The sequence below is a fragment of the Carassius carassius genome, chromosome 22 (genome assembly GCF_963082965.1).
Source record: "Carassius carassius chromosome 22, fCarCar2.1, whole genome shotgun sequence".
NCBI classification, from domain to species: Eukaryota; Metazoa; Chordata; class Actinopteri; order Cypriniformes; family Cyprinidae; genus Carassius; species Carassius carassius.
The window spans coordinates 18029264-18050166 of record NC_081776.1 but is presented as its reverse complement, the minus strand read 5'-3'; the positions used below and the strand labels follow the sequence as shown (position 1 = coordinate 18050166).

At 40.2% G+C, this 20903-nt stretch overlaps 1 protein-coding gene across 2 annotated transcripts; it reads right to left on the bottom strand.

The window, feature by feature from the left end:
• Nucleotides 1-1598: 1598 nt before the first annotated feature.
• Nucleotides 1599-20235, bottom strand: LOC132099084 (ATP-binding cassette sub-family D member 2-like). 2 transcript variants are annotated; one of them, XM_059505526.1, is made up of 11 exons: nt 19773-19976; nt 19127-19689; nt 18690-18870; nt 18396-18517; nt 15205-15376; nt 6581-6675; nt 5874-6019; nt 4458-4603; nt 3980-4064; nt 3772-3897; nt 1599-3232 (listed from the first exon to the last, which is right to left on the bottom strand). In XM_059505526.1, exons 1-11 carry the CDS (start codon nt 19822-19824, stop codon nt 3016-3018), a joined length of 1905 nt encoding a protein of 634 aa, XP_059361509.1. In that variant the 5' UTR covers nt 19825-19976; the 3' UTR covers nt 1599-3015. The 2 variants fall into 2 exon arrangements, with proteins under 2 accessions (XP_059361509.1, XP_059361508.1); XM_059505525.1 differs by having other exon boundaries at nt 19127-20235.
• Nucleotides 20236-20903: the final 668 nt, after the last annotated feature.

The following is a 20903-nucleotide window of genomic DNA, read 5'->3' as shown; positions in this document are numbered from 1 at the left end:
GACATCACCATGTCCCGCCTTCATCGTGCACGCCAGACCACGCCCTCTTCTCTACACCAAAACCACAAATGACAGGATAGGTCGGTTGCGTGGGACATGTAAATGAGCCAATAAAATATCTAAAACATTTCCTATACAGTAACAATACAGTACAATTTATTCAGACACCTTCAACATTTCATATTTTATCACAATTTATTCGCTATAGTTTAGAAAAGTCAAGAACTGTGTAAGAACAACTTCATCTTGATCATGTCAGATAACACTTAAGCAAAACATGGTCAGGTCAAAATGTCTGGTCAATTTTACTGGTAGTCCACTGTATGAATAATAATTTTTTGGGGGTATAATATGTCATATATCTATTTTGCTACCTCACTTAAATAAATGAGCTATAGTGTCCTGCACCCACTAGTGTGTGTGTGTATATATATATATATATATATATATATATATATATATATATATATATATATATATATATATATATATATGTGGTGTCTGAATAAATGTTTGACTGTATTCATTCATTCATTTTAACAGGTTAACCTAAAGATAATAACAAAAGCCTTTCGAATACTCGAGCACCTCCCTTTGGACACACGCAGTATTGCACGTATGACAGACAGAGACAGACAGACAATAGACAGACACAGGGGCGCTGCACAAAATCCCGGGCCCTATGCATAGGAAGTCCTAATGCATCCCCCCCCCACCCCCCCACCCCGAAAATATATTTTCCAGACTTTTCACGGGCCCTCTCTTCCTTTGGGGCCCTGCTAATCAGTACTGGTTTTACCTCCAGTCCGATGCCCCTGGACAGACATACAGACAATAGACAGACAGACAGTCAAGTCAAGTCACCTTTATTTATATAGCGCTTTAAACAAAATACATTGCGTCAAAGCAACTGAACAACATTCATTAGGAAAACAGTGTGTCAATAATGCAAAAAGATAGTTATGAAGGCAGTTCATCATTTAATTCAGTGATGTCATCTCTGTTCAGTTAAATAGTGTCTGTGCATTTATTTGCAATCAAGTCAACGATATCGCTGTAGATGAAGTGACCCCAACTAAGCAAGCCAGAGGCGACAGCGGCAAGGAACCGAAACTCCATCGGTGACAGAATGGAGAAAAAAACCTTGGGAGAAACCAGGCTCAGTTGGGGGGCCAGTTCTCCTCTGACCAGACGAAACCAGTAGTTCAATTCCAGGCTGCAGCAAAGTCAGATTGTGCAGAAGAATCATCTGTTTCCTGTGGTCTTGTCCTGGTGCTCCTCTGAGACAAGGTCTTTACAGGGGATCTGTATCTGGGGCTCTAGTTGTCCTGGTCTCCGCTGTCTTTCAGGGATGTAGAGGTCCTTTCTAGGTGCTGATCCACCATCTGGTCTGGATACGTACTGGATCCGGGTGACTGCAGTGACCCTGTGATCTGGACACAGACTGGATCTGGTGGCTACGGTGACCTCGGAATAAGTGAGAAACAGACTAATATTAGCGTAGATGCCATTCTTCTAATGATGTAGCAAATACACAGGGTGTTATGGGAAGTCTTCCCAGAAAGACAGATAGATAGATGGGTTTCACAAAATCATAATCTTTCTATATGTTTGGTTGTATTTTATTTACAGGCTGATTACAGCTTGTTGTACAGATTGTTGACATACTTGACAAAGTCAATACTCATTCACATACAATTAAACTATGTTAAAAATAAAATAAAATATATTTACATTTTGGGGATGCAGATTAAAACTTTGACTAATATTTGTAACCCAAATAAGCACATCCTAGAAGTGCAAATTAAAGTAATGATAGTTATGATTCCAGCATAGATGTAGTATTTGCTCACAAAGATTAGCTAACTAGTCAGTGAAATTTTCCAACCAAGTAGGGTTTCAAACAAAACAATAATAAAAGCAAATGCAAGTCAGTGTTTGAATGAAAAAAAAGTAAAAAAAAAATGTTGTATTAAAGATAAACACTTCACAGATGTTAGACAAACTTCACAGTATATCAGTCTGAATGAAAATACATAATGTGCAATACATTTTGAAACAACCTAATAATATGACTTGACATGAAACAGTAGAACTGAGAAACAAATCTAAAACATGATGACGAACATGATTCTCTTAGTCTGGTGACCCAGAATAACATTCTCTGTCTGTAAGCTCAGTGTGGATACAACAGAACCACCTGCAGAGTCCTGTGCCCTCACTGTGTGTATCCAGAATATTGTTTTTGTTCAGAAAACCAGAAACCTGCTGTCTTAAACCCAGAGCTCTCCAGCTGACTCACACAATGACCTATAGATAGTCTCATCCTTTTTTATTTTCTCTGTGTTCTTCAAAGGTTGATTGTGCAAAAGCTTGTTTTGTAAATGACCTAAATGATTTTCCTTTACAAAATGGTTAAAAAAAATAAAATAAAATCACTATTGTTGTTACCACAGGATACAACATTTTTGATTTTGGATATGGAGGGAAGTTGTTTAGGTTAAAATATCAACAAAAAATTAGGAATACATCATTTGAATAACACTACCTAAACAATATTTAGCTGAAAGTGTTAATCCATGAAAGGAAAAATACATAATTTAAGACTTACTGTTTGTCAAAGTAATTTATACAGCTAAATTATTGGGTAATTGGTTCAATAAAGTGCTGAAAACGTATAAGCAAAAAAAAGAAAAAAAAGAACATTACAAACAAAACAAAACCACAACATAAACAAAAAGCAAAATAAAAGAACAACAAAAAAACTAAACAGCAAAACAAAAAATGTATAACATAATTAGTTCAAAACAACAAAAAAAGGCAAAGTAAAAAGCAAAATAAAACTAAACTAAATTAAATAAAACAAAAGTGAACCTGTTTCTACGATTCCTATTAAAACTTAAATTTCAGTATCGAATTGTCGTGTATACACATCAAAGGTTAAAATCATTACTAAAATATTAAAAGTACCAAAACATGAGTTTTCCTGAACATCAAGCATCTCCAGGGTTTCTTTCAGTCCTCATCCTTGTTCTCCACCGTCTTTAGAACTGAATCTTCACCCAAGATCTTACACAGTTCATTCAGTCTGAGCTGCATCTTAGGGATGCCTGCGAGCTGAGACTCCAAGCGTTGTTTTTCCTCCGTCAGTGAGAGCCGCGTGGCTGTATCCAGCTGCTCGAACTGCCAGCCGCCCTCCCCATCAAACTGCATCAGGTGTGTGTGGTATTTCCTGCGAATGGGTGAGAGAAGTAAGAAGTTACATCCTTTGATGAATTCAATGCATAGTTTATGTATTTATAATGCATTCAATGCTTTTTTTGTCATAGTAACTGATACAATGTTCCTTTAAGAAGAATGTCGCAAACACATTCACTACAATTCCCTACTAATTAATTTTTCTTCAATAAACATTTACAATCATGTAAATGAATACTACTGTACTTTCAGAGAGATGTCAATTTAATGCATTCATCTAGTGCAATAAAAAAAGAACAAAAAGTTTTATTTTAATCATGTTGTATAATATTGTATAAAAGACACCTTTTCAATACCTGCTAAATAATTTAGCTTTCTACCTAATTTCAATATATATATATATATATATATATATATATATATATATATATATATATATATATATATATATATATATATACTGTTAACACTGTTTAATCAATCAGAATTAATTAGAATATCATGAAATTAATTTGATAATATTATACAAATGATAAGATATATTTCAAGAGATTTAAAGTTTTAGTTTCTCACCATAGAGAGGGTCTATGGGTGATGGACAGTAAGGAGATACCAGCATCCTTTGCAGCCTGAAATATTTTACCCTCTACATCAATACTGACAGCACTGGTGCACTCATCCAGCAGAGCATACTTAGGCCTTAAAAAAAATGAATAATTTTTTTTAAAATTCAACATTGAAATTAAAATACATTACAATAATTTGTGCTATGAGATCTTACTTGTGGTAAAACATTCGTGCCATGCCCATACGCTGTTTTTCGCCTCCAGAAAGAACATCTTTCCAGTCCAGCTCAGCATCCCAGCCTGGACGCAGACACAGTAGTGAACTACCTCCAAAATGCTTTTGTATGAGTGGAATAGTTTATATAATATATATATATATATATATATATATATATATAAATGAAGAAAAGTGTTGTTGTTTTGTTTTTCCTGGTGGAAAGCTGGCTCAAAATACTGGGATCCTATTATACAGCACACAGAAATTCTTTCAAGGATCAAAAAGAGATGGAAATGGTGAAATACTGAAGTCATGTAATTGGGTGTGTAACAGGCTCAGGCATGTAGTTGGTTATTTAAAATTGCCAAGCCCATTTTAGTTTCATTTGATTTATACCTGATTAGTTTGTGTCTATGTGCAGACAAACAGAAAGATCCCTTCCTAAATCCAAAAAAGGCAGTTATACATGTACAAACCTCCTTCTCGGGTAACTATGTGGTTTAGATTGACAATGTCCAGAATAACTTCCAGGTCCTTGTCTCTGTAACCCTTGTCATGCATGTCGTCCAGAGAGTCAGGGTAGATGACCTGGTCCCGTAACGTTCCGATGGACATGTACGGTCTGGAGAGAGGATAAAACATGTTTACTGTTATTTACTCATATTATGTCAGCCAGGTGAAGTGTTTAAGGTTGTGTGGTATTATAAATAGATAGACAGACAGACAGACAGACAGACAGATAGATTGATAGATAGATAGATATGCACAAAAGCACAACTGCATTTACTCATTACTCTACCCACAGCCTGTGTATAAAATATTAATGGCCATCCTGGGTCTGGCTGTGCTTGCACCTGCAGGAATCGGTAAATATTTCACTACTGAGGACTCTGGTTTCTGTCGCTCAGCAGTTCACAGAGCTTTAGTTACACTGTCTCTGCCTCGGGAGACTGCAGTCAAATCCTGACGGTGCAACGTCTGCAATATGGAACAGAGACGGCGGACAGTAGCTGTTCCGAAACCTAATGGGCCTTATACCTAAATGCATTTTAATGCCTCGTAGGTCCACTCTTGGCACAAAGTCTGCTACAAAGGAAGCAAAAATCACAAAATCACATTCTCCTTTACAGAGAACGCATGTGCATTGCGACACACTGAAAAAATTTAAGAGTTTCACATATGTTAACATGTGAAATTACTAATACATGTATTTAATTCAGTATTAAAATGAATGTTTATAAATATTATTCTAAGATCAATTTCATACTTAGTAGTGTATTTAATTTTTATCTTAGTAATACGTTAACATCAAAACCTATTGGAATCAATAATGAGCTGAGTCTCCTGTGCAAGGATTGTTGCTTTTCTGATTATACTTTACGCACACAGTATATGTGTTCCAATGTGCTTCTTGTATCTAAAGAAACAGTTTCAGTATTCTTTGGCTGTCAGTAAGGTTTCATAGAGTTGACGAGCATATTGTTCCTTCGTATAACTAGCAACAGATTTGAATATAACACTACTTTAATGTATATGACTTATAATTTATTCCATTAATTATTTACTGTATTTCCATAAACCATATTCTGGCCAATAAACAACAACAAAAATGGTGGTTATGAAAGGGGTCCATAGTTACAAAACAAATCCCTAGCAGCAGATGGAAATTTTTATAATAATGCTGGTACAGTATAGGGCTTTTCATACTACGCCTAATCCTGGGTAAAGGTTTGTTTCACATTTGTATTTTGGAAGCACCACTTTTTTTTTTACCCGGGCGGGTTATGAAACTCTGTTCTAGAGCAGTTAACACTGTGTGTACTGTGAAGCACTGCTTATTCTGTACAGTTGTGTGTGTGAGATCCCAAGGGTACTGTAAGTGTTGTCTGTACCTCTGTGGGATGTAAAACATGTGCTCTGGCGAGGGTTTGTACAGAAGCCCGCCGTACACAGGCCAGAGGCCACTGAGGATCCGGAACAGAGAACTTTTCCCGCATCCATTTGGCCCTGTGATCAGCAAATGCATCCCTTCCTCTACCTGCACACAATATCCAGTTACAGCAAACTGAGTAAGTTCACATGGTTAAGTAAAGGGTGCAGTATATAATTGAATGAAACTCCAAAGGCATCATTTTAGTTTGAGCTCAAACTCTGTCATTTACAAAGTGTGGTGGTACTTTACAATAACTTGGTTATTTGTCTGTTTATTTGGAACCTGTCAGACAAACCAAACTATATGATTACTCATAAAAAACAGCTTTATATTAATACAAGTAATACAAAAATAATACAATAAAATGGATATTAACAACACAAGTGTAATTCTTTATCAATGCAACAATTTGTCACATTGCTTGGCAACCATAAACCACTAAACTCTGCTGCACACAGTGCCAAACAACATTCCCTTCATAACTTTGTCCTGACTTGTTTAGGACACTTCATGTTTCTGTGTTGCAAGTGTAAATATAAAACTGTGATCTTGACTGATAACACCAGAAATATATCTACACTACAGTATCATTATATGTGTATATCAAATGGTATATTTGTGCCCAAATGTATAGTAATATAAGTTAAAAATTCTTGTTTAACTCACCTTGAAATTCAAGGAGGATACAACCACATCTCCATTAGGAGTGATTATAGGCACATTTTCACAGACTATACCTTTATCCACATCAATCACTTTGCCTGTAGAAAGAGTAATAATACATACAATCAGACAGAGCTTTAGAATATACAGTAATAAAACCAAGGAATAAATATCTCTCACTTTGAACTTATGGCACATAGTTGGTATTCCTTGAATATCTTTATAAATAAAGCATTAAATTATTATTTATTGTTTAATTCAATTATGTGATATCTGTTAGATATGTCTGCATCTAACTATAACATAAACATCAAATAAATAACTCAATTTCCTCATGTTTTAAAGGAAACTGTAGTGTTGACATTATTCATGAATTTTATTTATGATACTGATACTTTTATTTAAGTTACTTTATATAAAAAAAGATAAAATAATTTAATTAATGTAAGATAAGTTTGTCAATAACTACAAACTAGCATTTTATTCCAAACTAGCTATTGAAAACATAATTTGCAACCCTGTTGCCCTTTAATTTCTTAAAACATTATTTTATAAATTTGATCTATTTAATCTGAATACTTACTTGCTAAACTGCAAAATCCCTAAAAATAAAGGGTTTGACATGCCTTAAAAGTTGGTAAAAGGCTTGCAAAACGTGAAAACCCCACAGAAAAATAAATAAATAACAAATAAAATTTTCTCTCGTATATACACACACACACACACACACACACACATATATATACATATATGGACACACCTTCTCATTCAAAAAGTTTTCTTTATTTTCATGACTATGAAAATTGTAGGGTCACACTGAAGGCATCAAGAGCTATTTGACCAAGAAGGAGAGTGATGGGGTGCTGCGCCAGATGACCTGGCCTCCACAGTCACGGGACCTGAACCCAATCGAGAGTTGCATCCGTTGCTGGAGTGGCTGAGAAGGGCGTGTTTTCATTAAACAGTGCGAGAGCGGACTCTAGTGGCGGACGGAATCATGGAATCCATTCATAAAAACGGAATTCACAGTTTAACGTGGAGTGATGCTCGCGGTGATTTCAGCGTACGACGTCTTACTAAATGAGGACAAAAACACATGAAGAGCATCTCCAGAACTTCTCTGAGAGTCACTTCATTAACATTTGACCATTTGATTTGAGCAAAAGCATCATATCACAGACACAAAACTCTAAAGGTATTCATGGCAACCCGTCAAAATAAAAGTCCGGTTTTGAAGTCTATTTTTCAGTAGAATGTACAACACATGAAGAGCATCTCCAGAACTTCTCTGAGAGTCACTTCATTAACATTTGACCATTTGATTTGAGCAAAAGCATCATATCACAGACAAAAAACTCTAAAGGTATTCATGGCAACCCGTCAAAATAAAAGTCCGGTTTTGAAGTCTAACCTACCACTACTACTAAATTGAAACAAACATTATTTTTTAAGGATTAATCACAAAAAAAAATAATTATTCCATGTTTGAATTTTAATAGTAAATCCCCTTTGTTTGCCAAAAAAGTTTGCTTAATTTTGAGTAATTAAAAGATCAATTAAATTAATGTTCTCTTTCAGTCGGTCACTCTTGACGCCACGTCGGTGACCGACGAATATGGGATATCGTTTCGATAGACCAATCTACTTCGAGTGTAAACTAAACGAGCCAATGCACATTGTCATGCAATTATTGCATCCAGCTGCCGCTGATCTCTGCGTAAGTTTAAGAGGGCAGCAGGTGCAATGCATACCAGCTTTTCGCTTCGGAGCCGAGCATTAGTATCGCTCTGCTGTACTGTGTCTGCTGTGAACTACGAGTTCAGCACGCTCTCGGAAGCTTTGTGTGTTGGCAAGACGGCGCTTCAGCGGCGGTCGTTCCTGTGTCGAGTGGATTGCACACTTCAGGGTGCACTACCCCTGTCGTGCACCTCAGCACTAAAAGAGCATTTCCAATTGAGCAAATTTCTCTAAAAGAGCTTCACTGGTGCGTCTTTGTAAAGACGATGGATCGTCCTTATAAGGATCCCATTTCACCCGTGCGTTTCTGGGTGCGGTCGTTACCTGGCAACGGGTGATGGTCACGATCGCTGCCTCACGTGTCTGGGCGTCGAGCATGCTGAGGTGGCTTTCGTGGATGAGTCATGTTCTCACTGCGGGATTATGACCAACTCGGAGCTGCAAACCAGGCTTCGCTACCTTTAGGGGGGCGGAGTCCCGTTGCCGCGGCCGTGATCTGGGGCTTGTTCTGGCGAGCCTGGTCTGCGCTACCCAGCCCGTCTCGCTGGCTTCTGCGTACCATCAGCCTCGGCTATGCGATTCAGATCGCCCGGCTTCCCCCCAAGCTCTGCGGTGTCCGCTTCACTACAGTGAAAGCGTCCGATGCCCCTGTCTTGCGGGAAGTGATCGCAGTCCTACTGGCGAAGGACGCGATAGAGCTGGTCCCTACAGCCGATATGAGGATTGGGTTTTACAGCCCGTACTTCATTGTACCCAAGAAAGCCGGTGGGTTACGACTGATCTTGGATCTGCGAGTTTTGAATCGGGCCCTCCATCGGCTACCGTTCAAAATGTTGACACAGAAACGCATTTTCGGGTGCGTCCGTCCCCAAGATTGGTTTGCAGCGATCGACCTGAAGGACGTGTACTCTCAAGTGTCCATCTTTCGGCGCCACAGACCTTTTCTGTGGTTTGCATTCGAAGGACTGGCATATCAGTACAAGGTCCTGCCCTTCGGGGTGTCCCGGTCTCCCCGTGTCTTCACGAAAGTCATGAAGGCAGCTCTCATTCCTCTCAGAGAGCAGGGTGTTCGCATTCTCAACTACTTAGACGATTGGCTGATACTAGCACAGTCTCGAGATCAGTTGTGCGAGCACAGGGATGTGGTGCTCTGGCACCCGAGCCTGTTGGGCCTTCAGGTCAGCTGGGAAAAGAGTAAACTCTCACCGCGGCAGAAGATCTCTTTTCTCGGTATGGAGTTGGATTCGGTCGAACAGACAGCACGCCTCACAGAGGAACGTGCGCGGTCGGTGCTAGCCTGCGTTCAAGAGCAGGACAGCGGTCCCACTGAAACTCTTTCAGAGGCTCCTGGGGCATATGGCAGCCGCGGCGGCACTTACACCACTCGGCCTATTACATATGAGACCGCTCCAGCACTGGCTTTATGGCCGAGTCCTGAGGTGGGCGTGGAAGCGCGGCACCCACAGGGTCCAAGTTACACCGGCCTGTCAGCAAACCCTCACTCCGTGGTCAGATCTTGCATTTCTCTGGGCAGGGGTGCCCCTAGAGCAGATCTCTAGGCATGCTGTGGTTTACACCGATGCCTCCATCACCGGCTGGGGGGCCACGTACAACGCGCATGCAGTCTCAGGGGTTTGGACGGGCCCGCAGCTGCAGTGGCACATCAATTGCCTAGAGTTTCTAGCAGTACACCTTCCCTTGAACCGATCCCTTGAAAGGTCTCTTACGAGGCAAGCATGTGCTGGTCCAAATGGACAACACTGCGACCGTTGCGTACATCAACCGACAAGGTGGTCTGCGCTCTCGTCGCATGTCACAACTCGCCCTCCACCTCCTCCTTTGGAGTCAGAAGGTTCTGAGGTCACTTCGTGCCGTTCACATTCCAGGCCTGCTCAGTCATACAGCCGACGAGCTGTCTCGAGCAATACTCCCGGGAGAATGGCAACTCCATCCCCTGATGGTCCAGCTGATTTGGAGCCGGTTCAGAGCCGCTCAGGTAGACCTGTTTGCTTCTGAGACCCCTCACTGCCAGTTGTTCTACTCCCTGACCGAGGTAACTCTCAGCATGGACGTACTGGCACACAGCTGGCCGCGGGACCTACGCAAGTATGCGTTTCCCCCAGTGAGCCTTCTCGCACAGACACTGTGCAGAGTCCGGGAGGACGAGGAGCAAGTATTGCTAGTAGCGCCGTATTGGCCCACGCGGACCTGGTTCCCCGAACTAGTGCTCCTTGCGACAGCCCCTCCTTGGCCAATTCCTCTGAGGAAGGATCTACTGACTCAGAGATGGGGCACTATTTGGCACCCGCGTCCAGACCTTTGGAATCTCCATGTCTGATCCCTGGACAGGACGCGGAGGTTCTAGGTGACCTACCCCAAGAGGTAGCAAACACCATCACTTCGGCCAGAGCACCGTCTACGAGACACGCTTACACCTTGAAGTGGAACCTGTTCGTCGAGTGGTGTTCTTCTCGCCGAGATGACCCCCAAAGATGCCCTATTGTGGTCGTGCTGTCCTTTCTGCAGCAAGGGCTGGAGCGAAGGCTGTCTCCCTCCACCCTCAAATTCCAGGTTGCTGCTATTGCTGCGTACCATGACCCCGTGAATGGGAAGTATTTGGGTAAGCATGACCTCATTGTCAGGTTCATTAGAGGGGCCAGGAGGTTAAATCCATCCCAACCCCCCTGTATACCCCCTTGGGACCTGTCTCTAGTGCTTAAATCACTACAGCAGGGTCCATTCGAGCCTTTGCATTCAGTTGAGCTAAAGTTTCTTTCATTGAAAACTCTGCTCCTGCTTGCACTGGCCTCCATCAAGAGGGTAGGGGACCTGCATGCATTTTTGCTCAACGATTTGTGCCTAGAGTTTGGGCCGGCTGACTCCAAGGTAATCCTGAGGCCCCGTCCTGGCTACGTGCCCAAGGTTCCCACTACACCCTTCAAAGACCAAGTGGTGAACCTGCAAGCGCTGCCCCTGGAGGAGGCAGACCCAGCCCTGGCTTTGCTTTGTCCCGTCCGAGCATTAAGGTGCTATGTAGACCGAACAAAAAGCTTCAGGACCTCAGACCAGCTCTTTGTCTGTTACGGAGGCCGGCAGAAGGGGAGTGCCGTCTCTAAGCAGAGGATGGCCCACTGGATTGGGGACGCCATAACCCTGGCTTATCAGGTTCAGGATGTGCCCTGCCCGTTCAGGTTGCGAGCTCACTCAACTAGAAGTGTTGCATCCTTCTGGGAGCTGGCTCGTGGCGCCTCGCTGACAGATATTTGTAGAGCTGCGGGCTGGGCGACCCCTAACACGTTCGCTAGGTTGTATAGCCTTCGTATAGAGCTGGTATCCTCCTGTGTTCTCACCTCAAACGGGTAGTGGCACTGAGAGGCCCTGGTTAGTGTCGGCTTGCTTAAACTGCTCCAGAGTGTCCGTACTGTAGACCCTGTTGAGATCCTCCATCACCCTAAGCAGCTGGACGTGGTGGAATGTCCGGCGCCAGGCCTTCATGATGTATCCGTGAGAACCATGGAAGGGTGGGTTCCATATTGAGACTTAAGCGGTACTCGTATGTGTCCACGGTATAGCCTTAGAGCCCGTGTTTCCCTGGCAGACTTCTGCCTCCCCAAGAGGGTTTTAATCACCTCAAATTTCTCCGTATACTCCTAAACGGATGCTATATGTGTATTTGCCTCCGAGACCTCCTTCGGGAAAGGATGGGGCTTCCGCAGCGTCCCGGTTTCCAAGCAGACCGGGTACGTTTTCCCAGTGTTATCTAATCTCATCCAGTGAGGTAGTGCTTTGACAACGGTGAGTGGAGCTACTTGTTCTGAGCCCCATCCTACACCTAATAGGGGCGCAGGCGGCTCGCACAGGGCACTGGAAGGGGCAGCACCCATGGCACTTTGATAGGGATCCCATATTCGTCGGTCACCGACGTGGCGTCGAGAGTGACCGACTGAAAGGGAACGTCTCAGTTATGTATGGTAACCCTCATTCCCTGAAGGAGGGAATGGAGACACCACATCCCGTCGCCATGGTTGCTGTACCGCCGCTGAGCTGCCGGGTCCCCGGCTCGGCTCCTCAGCGAAAAAACGAAGTGTCGTCTCCATTCCCTCCTTCAGGGAACGAGGATTACCATACGTAACCGAGACGTTTCATGCCTTGATTTGATAACAACAAACATTTAAATACACACAGAATTTGTGGAAAAAAATCATTAGGCTTCTTTAAGAAAAAAAAAAAGCTGTTTTATGTGTTCAAATAATTATACATGCTAAAACAGAATTTGGTAACAATAAAAAATATGGTGATAAAAAATAAAACATTTCATAGGGTCCTTAAACATTTAATTTCTGTTAAACTTTTATTAAATTGATGTGAAAATGTATGTTTCATGACCTTAAAGGGTTAGTTCACCCAGATAGCAAAATTATGTAATTAATAACTTACCCTCATGTTGTTTCAAACCCGTAAGACCTCCGTTTATCTTTGGAACACAGATTAAGATATTTTAGATTTAGTCCGAGAGCTCTCAGTCCCTCCATTGAAGCTGTGTGTACGTATACTGTCCATGTCCAGAAAGGTAAGAAAAACATCATCAAAGTAGTCCATGTGACATCAGATGGTCAGTTAGATTTTTTTGAAGCATCGGAAATACATTTTGGTCCAAAAATAGCAAAAACGACGACTTTATTCAGCATTGTCTTCTCTTCCGTGTCTGTTGTGTGAGAGAGTTCAAAACAAAGCAGTCTGGATATCCGGTTCGCTAACGAATCATACAGTTCACCAAATCGAACTGAATCATTTTAAACGGTTCACATCTCTAATACGCATTAATCCACAAATGACTTAAGCTGTTCACTTTTTTAATGTGGCTGACACTCCCTCTGAGTTCAAACAAACCAATATCCCGGAGTAATGCATGCACTCAAACAGTACACTGACTGAACTACTGTGAAGAGAGAACTGAAGCTGAACACCGAGCCGAGTCAGATAAGAAGAATCGAGGAGCTGATGATACTGCGCATGTGTGATTCAGCGTGAAACAGACTGACACACAGAGCGCAAGAACCGAACTGATTCTTTTGGTGATTGACTCTGAACTGATTCTGTGCTAGTGTTATGAGTGCGGGTAAACCGAAGGCTTGAATCAAGGGCAATCAATGGTTTTCTTCAACCGGTTTATTGAATCGAACTGTCAGAAAGAACTACTGGTGATCCGAAAACCGATGCAACCGGTTCTTGACTCGTGAACGAGTTAGTCTTTTGTTCGTTATCTGGCTCGGCTCGGTGTTCATCTTCAGTTCTCTCTTCACAGCAGTTCAGTCAGTGTACTGTTTGAGTGCATGCATTACTCCGGGATATTGGTTTGTTTGAACTCAGAGGGAGTGTCAGCCACATTAAAAAAGTTAACAGCTTAAGTCATTTGTGGATTAATGCGTATTAGAGATGCAAACCATTTAAAACGATTCAGTTCGATTTGGTGAACTGAATTATTCGTTCGCAAACCGGATATCCAGACTGCTTTGTTTCGAACTCTCTCACACGACAGACACGGAAGAGAAGACAATGCTGAATAAAGTCGTCGTTTTTGCTATTTTTGGACCAAAATGTATTTCCGATGCTTCAAAAAATTCTAACTGACCCTCTGATGTCACATGGACTACTTTGATGATGTTTTTCTTACCTTTCTGGACATGGACAGTATACCATACACACAGCTTCAATGGAGGGACTGAGAGCTCTCGGACTAAATCTAAAATATCTTAAAATGTGTTCCAAACGGCGGTCTTACGGGTTTGGAACAAAATGAGGGTAAGTTATTAATTACATAATTTTGCTATCTGGGTGAACTAACCCTTTAATTAACTAGACTTGTTTTATTATTAATAAACTTCAATTTAACTATTAAAAAGGAGTGGAGAAAAATGAAAATGGAAAAAACAGAATTAAGAAAAATTTTAACGGAAATACTTGGAAAAAAAATCTAATGGAATTTAGGAAAAAATTTAACAGATTTCATAAAGCCGTGGAAGTGTGGTACAACCTAGCTATCGGTATCGGCAAAATCCAATATCGGTAGACCTCTAATATATATATATATATATATATATATATATATATATATATATATATATTTATACACCGTATTTTCCGCACTATAAGGCGCACCGGATTATAAGGTGCACCTTCAATGAATGGCCTATTTTAGAACTGTTTTCATATATAGGGCGCACCGGATTATAAGGCGCATAGAATAGAAGATACTGCAGTCAAATGTTTGACTGGGTTTACTTTATGCATCCACTAGATGGAGCTGTGCTAAAGGGAATGTCAACATTTTGACAGAGCGCCTTGATCCATATTTTTTGAGAAAATTAAAGGCTTTTAAGTGCGCCTTGTAGTGCGGAAAATACGGTATATATATATATATATATATATATATATATATATATATATATATATATATATATCATTTTATATAAAATCATTTTCCAACTCAATTATTACTACTTAATTTTTAAATGTTTCAGGGCCTATTTCAATTATAGTTGTCAAAAGGGTCTCCCATGTCTATCAAGTTTCATGAATATTCTCTCTCCTTCTCTTAATATGATCTCTCAGTTTTATTTTAAATTCTTTTGTCAAGCATTCATCGGGGGTATGACTGAGCAATTAAAGGAACAGCTCACCCAAAAAAGAAAAATACTGCCATCATTTATGCACATGCTGTTTCAATACTGTATGAGTTTCTTTCTTCTATGGGTTTTAAAGTTCCACAGAAGAAAAAAAAAACAGGTCTGGACTCGAAGGTGAGTAAATGATGACAGAATTTTAATTTTTGGGTGAATTATTATTTTAAGGTTGCACACAGCAGCAGAGTTGTGCTATGTTCTTCAGACCTTTGATTTCCAGAGGCCCATCGATATGCATCTCAGGTCGGTTATCATCCCCGCTTATCATCTCCTCTGCAGTCAAGATGGCAGATGAACGTTTGTATATTCCCCTTTGGACTTCATCAAATACTAAGAACATGTTGTGCACACGTGCCGTGTAGCCAGCCAACTCGGTGACCTAAAGCACACAGAACAAATATATGTGATTGGAGTGATAGCGAGACCTTCAGAGGTTGAGGTAACCCAACAACAGATAGCATTTCTCAACTGCTGTTTGTCAGAACCAGAGCAAGTAACCAGGTATTTGGGGCACTTATGTAAACAGATGAACTGAAATTTCTGCATCCTAGCATCAAAAATGCTAGTCAGCCTTTGCTAAACCCATTGTGTGAAGTTTACAGATCAATCCTTTGCACGGTACTGGCCTGAATGCTTAATCTGATCCAAAGCCTGTGTTACGAAGTGTTTAGCCAGTGTTTTTTCTTTGTTTAGGCAGAAACCACATCCCAAGAGCCTCAGGGAGAAACATTTTACATTCCTTTGGGGTGTCAGTGGGGTGGGAATATAGAGACGTTTTTTTTCCTTTGCTTGCTTGATGTGCTCTGCTATATATATATATATATATATATATATATATATATATATATATATATATATATATATATATATATATATATATATATATGTATAAATGCTTTTGCTCATACTAAATTTATTCATGTATTTTCTTCAGTCTTCTATTGTGACTTCTGTCCGAGTTAAAATATTAAAAAGGTCTGTCCAAATACCGACATTTGCGGTCTATTCACTTGACCACTTACGTATTTCCTGTATTTGGTCCAAGTGTTCAAGTAAGTATGAAGACCACAAGTGTGTATAGTACTTTTCGTTGGTTTCAAATGTTTTGAGTTTTATTTTGATTTGCATTTTAAACTAACTTCCCATAATGTCTACTCAGAAGTCAGAAGTCCCTATGTTTAACACAATTTAATTATATTGTGGTGTTCCTAATTAAGTGTTAAACGTTGCACACGTTTAACAAAATACGTATCTTTGCAGTCTGGACCAATAACATGTGTAACATTTTATGTTTCACTATCGAATTATATGTCATATCTAATTATTATTAATATTTAACTTAAACTGGAAAGGATTCCACGACATCTTGTGAGATCTTGGCAAAAAGTCAAATGATTTATTTCCACAACATGATGCATGATGGGACACGCTTAGTCCCGAATACCGCTCCGAAGTGGTATTTGAGACGGTGTGGATTTAGTGTACATTAAGGACACTGCATTTTTAAGACCTGGTACAGTCTTGCGCACTTACTTCCTGTTGAGCACACATGCTCTAAAGTGGCCAAGACCACAAGTGCAGGTATTTGGGCCCTGTCACAAATGGCACCCTAAACCCTCATGTTCTTCTTCTGAGTCCACACTTTCGTGACGTAAGGACACTTTGACTTCGGGTTAGAAGTCTGCTGCGGAGCTCACCTCAATGAGGGCTCGGCAGATGCGTATCGAGGGCACATAACGGCTGCAAAGAGGGCGCTTAAGAGCACCCTTTTGAATGCTAAAATGATGAATGGTTCTCCCTATGTACTCTATGTACCTGTGGACTTAAGGGACATGCGTACGCGGCAGCCATTGTAAGTCCGCAAGACCAAAAGTCCACATGAAGTGTTCCATTTGGGACAGGGCCTTGGACAGGCCCAAAAAGTAGGGCAGATAATTGGTACCACCCACCGGTTGTTGATTGGATAAGTTTGCAGTCAATTGTAAGAAAGAGGCAGAATTTTTGAGGATGACTGAAGAAGTCTGATGTATGCCACAGTAAAGAAGTCTGTCATTTCACCAGAAGAACAAAATGCATTAGTGCATTAATTAACGTTACCTAATGGGTCCTTACTGTAAAGTGTTACCCTAAAATCAAATCAAATAAATTAAAGCTAAATATGAATATATAAAAAACAACTGACAACAGATAACAAAACTGCTAAAATAAAATGAAAAAAGTATTAATATACTGTAATACAATATTAACAAAAAATATAATATAGAACTGCCCAGAACTTCCTAGTATTTAACATTTATAACACCCTAGCAACATGGCAGCTAGTTTTACAGTAGCAAGCACCACCCACGTTTACATTTCATTATGAAATGTCAAAATATTAATTAATTATTAACAAATCACATGTTGGGCTAGCTGACCATTATACTTACAACACAGTACACTATTTAAAAGGTCTGAAATAGAGTGTTGTCGTGCTTTATAGTATCTAACTTTGTCATGGACACAACACAGCATCTGTGAAGCAGGGCTGACTGATGCGCCCTGTTCAACAGATGGTGGATTAAGTTGCCCAGAAGGCTTAGTCAACAGAGTGGCAGTTGATACCAACACTGATCCAAGCCTATGCTAAGATTCCCAGCTTTCACTGCTGCATGACATCACATCCTTTGTGGTTTTAGTTCCTGTAGCGGTGATCTGGCCCTTGCTGTAGTACTGCTATTCAAGAAATTTTTCATTTTTGTCATTACAGTGGCCAGTGTTGGGTAGGTCAATCTAAAAAGTGATTCATTACTAGCTACTAATTATATCTTTAACTGTGTAAGTAGATTACCATACAAATCACTCGCTCTCAAAAAAATATTGCATTACTTATTAGTAACTTTTTTTTATTAACCTCGACAAGTTGAACAATGCAAAGACAGGCAAGAAACTGCTCTTTTAATTCTTTCAAATAAATAATATAAAATTGCGTAAATTATTCTTGAAATTACATTTGAACATTATATTTTCAATGTTTTAGGTGTTAGATGTTAAATCCGCTATTGTTTTATATAGTATCTACAGTATTTAATGCAATTACATTAGGATTAACTAATGAAATTGCAGAAAAATTTAAATTAATCCCTTTACTCTTTCAAAGGATAAAGTAATCAAATTACAGTAATGAATTACTTAGTAATGCATTACACCCAACACTGATAATACTGCTTAAAATTCAACTTTTGAAACTGTTCTTTTAAATTAAATGTAAAATTTCACAATATTACAGTTATTACTGTATTTCTGATCAAATAAGAACAATCTTACAATCACATTTATTTCCTGTAATATGTATGTATCTATGTAAAAACGAAATAATTGTGGAGAATGTCAACAAAGAAGCACGATAAATATTTTACCTCTTTATAAGAAGACATGATCCTTTCAATGGCATCCGCCCCTGAGGCCAGGAGATTGCGAGCTGTTGTAAAAGCCTCTGTTCTTTCACTCACCAACACTTGCGTCTGACCATCAGCCAGCTCTTTAAGAAACAAATGAACATGAAAAATGTCATCTTTAAGTAAATGCTATTCCTACATGACCTATATTTCTGAAATTGAACCTCTGGAACGTCATAAAAAATTTGCCTTAACACAGAAATTGCAATGAGATTGTATGTATAGTTAATTAAACAAAGTAAAGTTCCACCGTACCGTTGTCAGCAAAGCCAGTGGCAGTGATGATGGGCACTGCCACCATAACCAGACCACTTGCACTCCAGACGTACTTCATGAGGAACTGTTCAATCATGATGTACCACAGACGTTTTGATAGAATGAGATTCATCTGCTTCGCCAGGGTGCTATAACACTTCTGCAGCTGCCTCATCTCCACCTGACACATGAGAAAAGGTTAAATATACCAATCATTGAGAGAATTCAAAGAGTAGAAACTAGCTAGTTATGGAACATTTGTAACATTTTTATATATGTAGGCCTATGTGTATATTTATGCACATGTACACCTTATGCCCATTATAAAAGTCCTCTAAAATGTAATAAGCAATGACGTTTACACTACACAGAGTGATGCATTTCTTAATGTTATATTGATGTTTATATCTGCACGTGTGAATTATGCATTTCCTCACCGTATGCCCCCTATAGAAGGCGATCTCCTCTGCATTGGCTATGATTCTGGAGTGCACATAGCGCAAATAGCCCTTCCTGTGCGCCTCCTCCGCCACCAGCTTACCGAACCTCGGCGAGCACGCGCGCAGAACCTTCGCCGTGACGAACACCACTAGCCCCGCTAAGAGAGTGGGTCCGGTTGCGTTCGCACCCCGAGATCTCGCAGTCTGTATTAAAGTATATGAAGTCAGTATCACGTCCAGGATGGGTTTGGTGAGGTTTGAGTACAGATGCGCAATGGACTGCGAGAACATCATCACATCCTCGGTTAGAGACTGGTCCGGGTTCGCCAGCCTCCCGTCCATGTTGCTGACCTTATAATAGGTCTGATCGGTGAAATAGGTTTTATATGCATGATCTACCAAACGCGTGCGGAACGCGAGCGCGAGCTTGCACTCCAGATAGCGGATCGCGCTGTTGACGAATGTGGCCGGGATGGCGATCAGAAGCCATTTCATCAGTTTGATCATGAAGCTCCGCGGCTGCTTCTCTACGATCGTTTTCACTATTTTACCATCCAAACCTGCCACATAAATAGACAGAAACGTCCGTGAAACTAGAGCTACTGAATGTAAACATAGTAAACCCAGTTCTTTGGTTACAAACCTCGGGAACACGATTTTAACCAGATCAAGAATCTGCTTGAAGAATTCCGCATTGATACCGGGTGATTTACTAAGGCTAGAGGCAGTCTCTGGTGTAGCTTTATGAGGAGATATCAATCCATTCTCATGTCCCGGTGCAGACGTGTTGTTCTTCGGTGGTTTCCGTTGTTTTATTTGTTCGCAGATGATGGGGTAAAGCGTTTTCGCCCCGTATGCGGCGGCCGCCAGGAACACCGCTCTTTTCGCCGCAGTGCTCTGATTCCACCTCACTTTTGATGCTGCATGGAGGATGTTGCTCATTTTTTATCCTGCTTTTACAAAAATAAGTAGTATGCAATCTTTAGTTTGTTCCAAATCACATCCATAGGGTCACTCAATGCCTTAAACAGAGAATATACACATAAAATTAATGGTACCGTAAGGTTGAATCTGCACCACTAGGTAAGACGTTTCCGTCATTTGGGTTTTCCTTGCTGGTTACGCCCCCAACTCCACGCCGATTGGCTGCTGCACTTGACGTATTTAAATATAACAGAATGGTCTGATCCACAGTTTAAAAAGTGTCACTGTCAAAATGAACAATTGTTTATCTAGTTTGGTTTTTACATATAAATCATGTTTTTCAAATAAAAATATATTTTACCACTGTCACCATTATTTGATTTTCTTGTAATTGTCAGTTTTTATTATGTGTTTTGTCAATAATATTATTATTTAAATCTAAAATCTGAAACATATACGGGCTAACAACTTTGCTGCATTGTTTTCTGTTCAAGTTACTTTCTTCACTGATGGTGATTTAATAAAATATTATCAATTTGTGAAGGCAGTTCTAAAACTATGAAAAAAAGGGGAAATTAATCGTTGTGGGTCACTAAGCATGCTCACACAACAGTTATCGATAATAACCTTATATCTTATCGGCTGCTGCTCTTAACTTTGACCTAATAGCCTCATAACCTGAACAGTTAACATTTTTACGCTGACAGTATTTTGTTGTCTGTAGAGAAGAGTCGGTGGGTGAATTTAAAACCGGCTATGAGGGCAACAATGAACTGGGTCGGAGGAGGTTATTGCTTAACTGTTAACTTCATTGAAAGTCACTATGACTTTATATCATTACTTTACTGTA

Coding starts and splice junctions, on each gene's coding strand:
- LOC132099084 (XM_059505525.1), bottom strand. CDS start 20,071: ATGAGCAACATCCTCCATGCAGCATCAAAAGTGAGGTGGAATCAGAGC. Junction 18,518..18,689: donor CACTGGCTTTGCTGACAACG/GTACGGTGGAAC, acceptor TGTTTCTTAAAG/AGCTGGCTGATGGTCAGACG. Junction 3,898..3,979: donor GCACGAATGTTTTACCACAA/GTAAGATCTCAT, acceptor ATTTTTTTTAAG/GCCTAAGTATGCTCTGCTGG.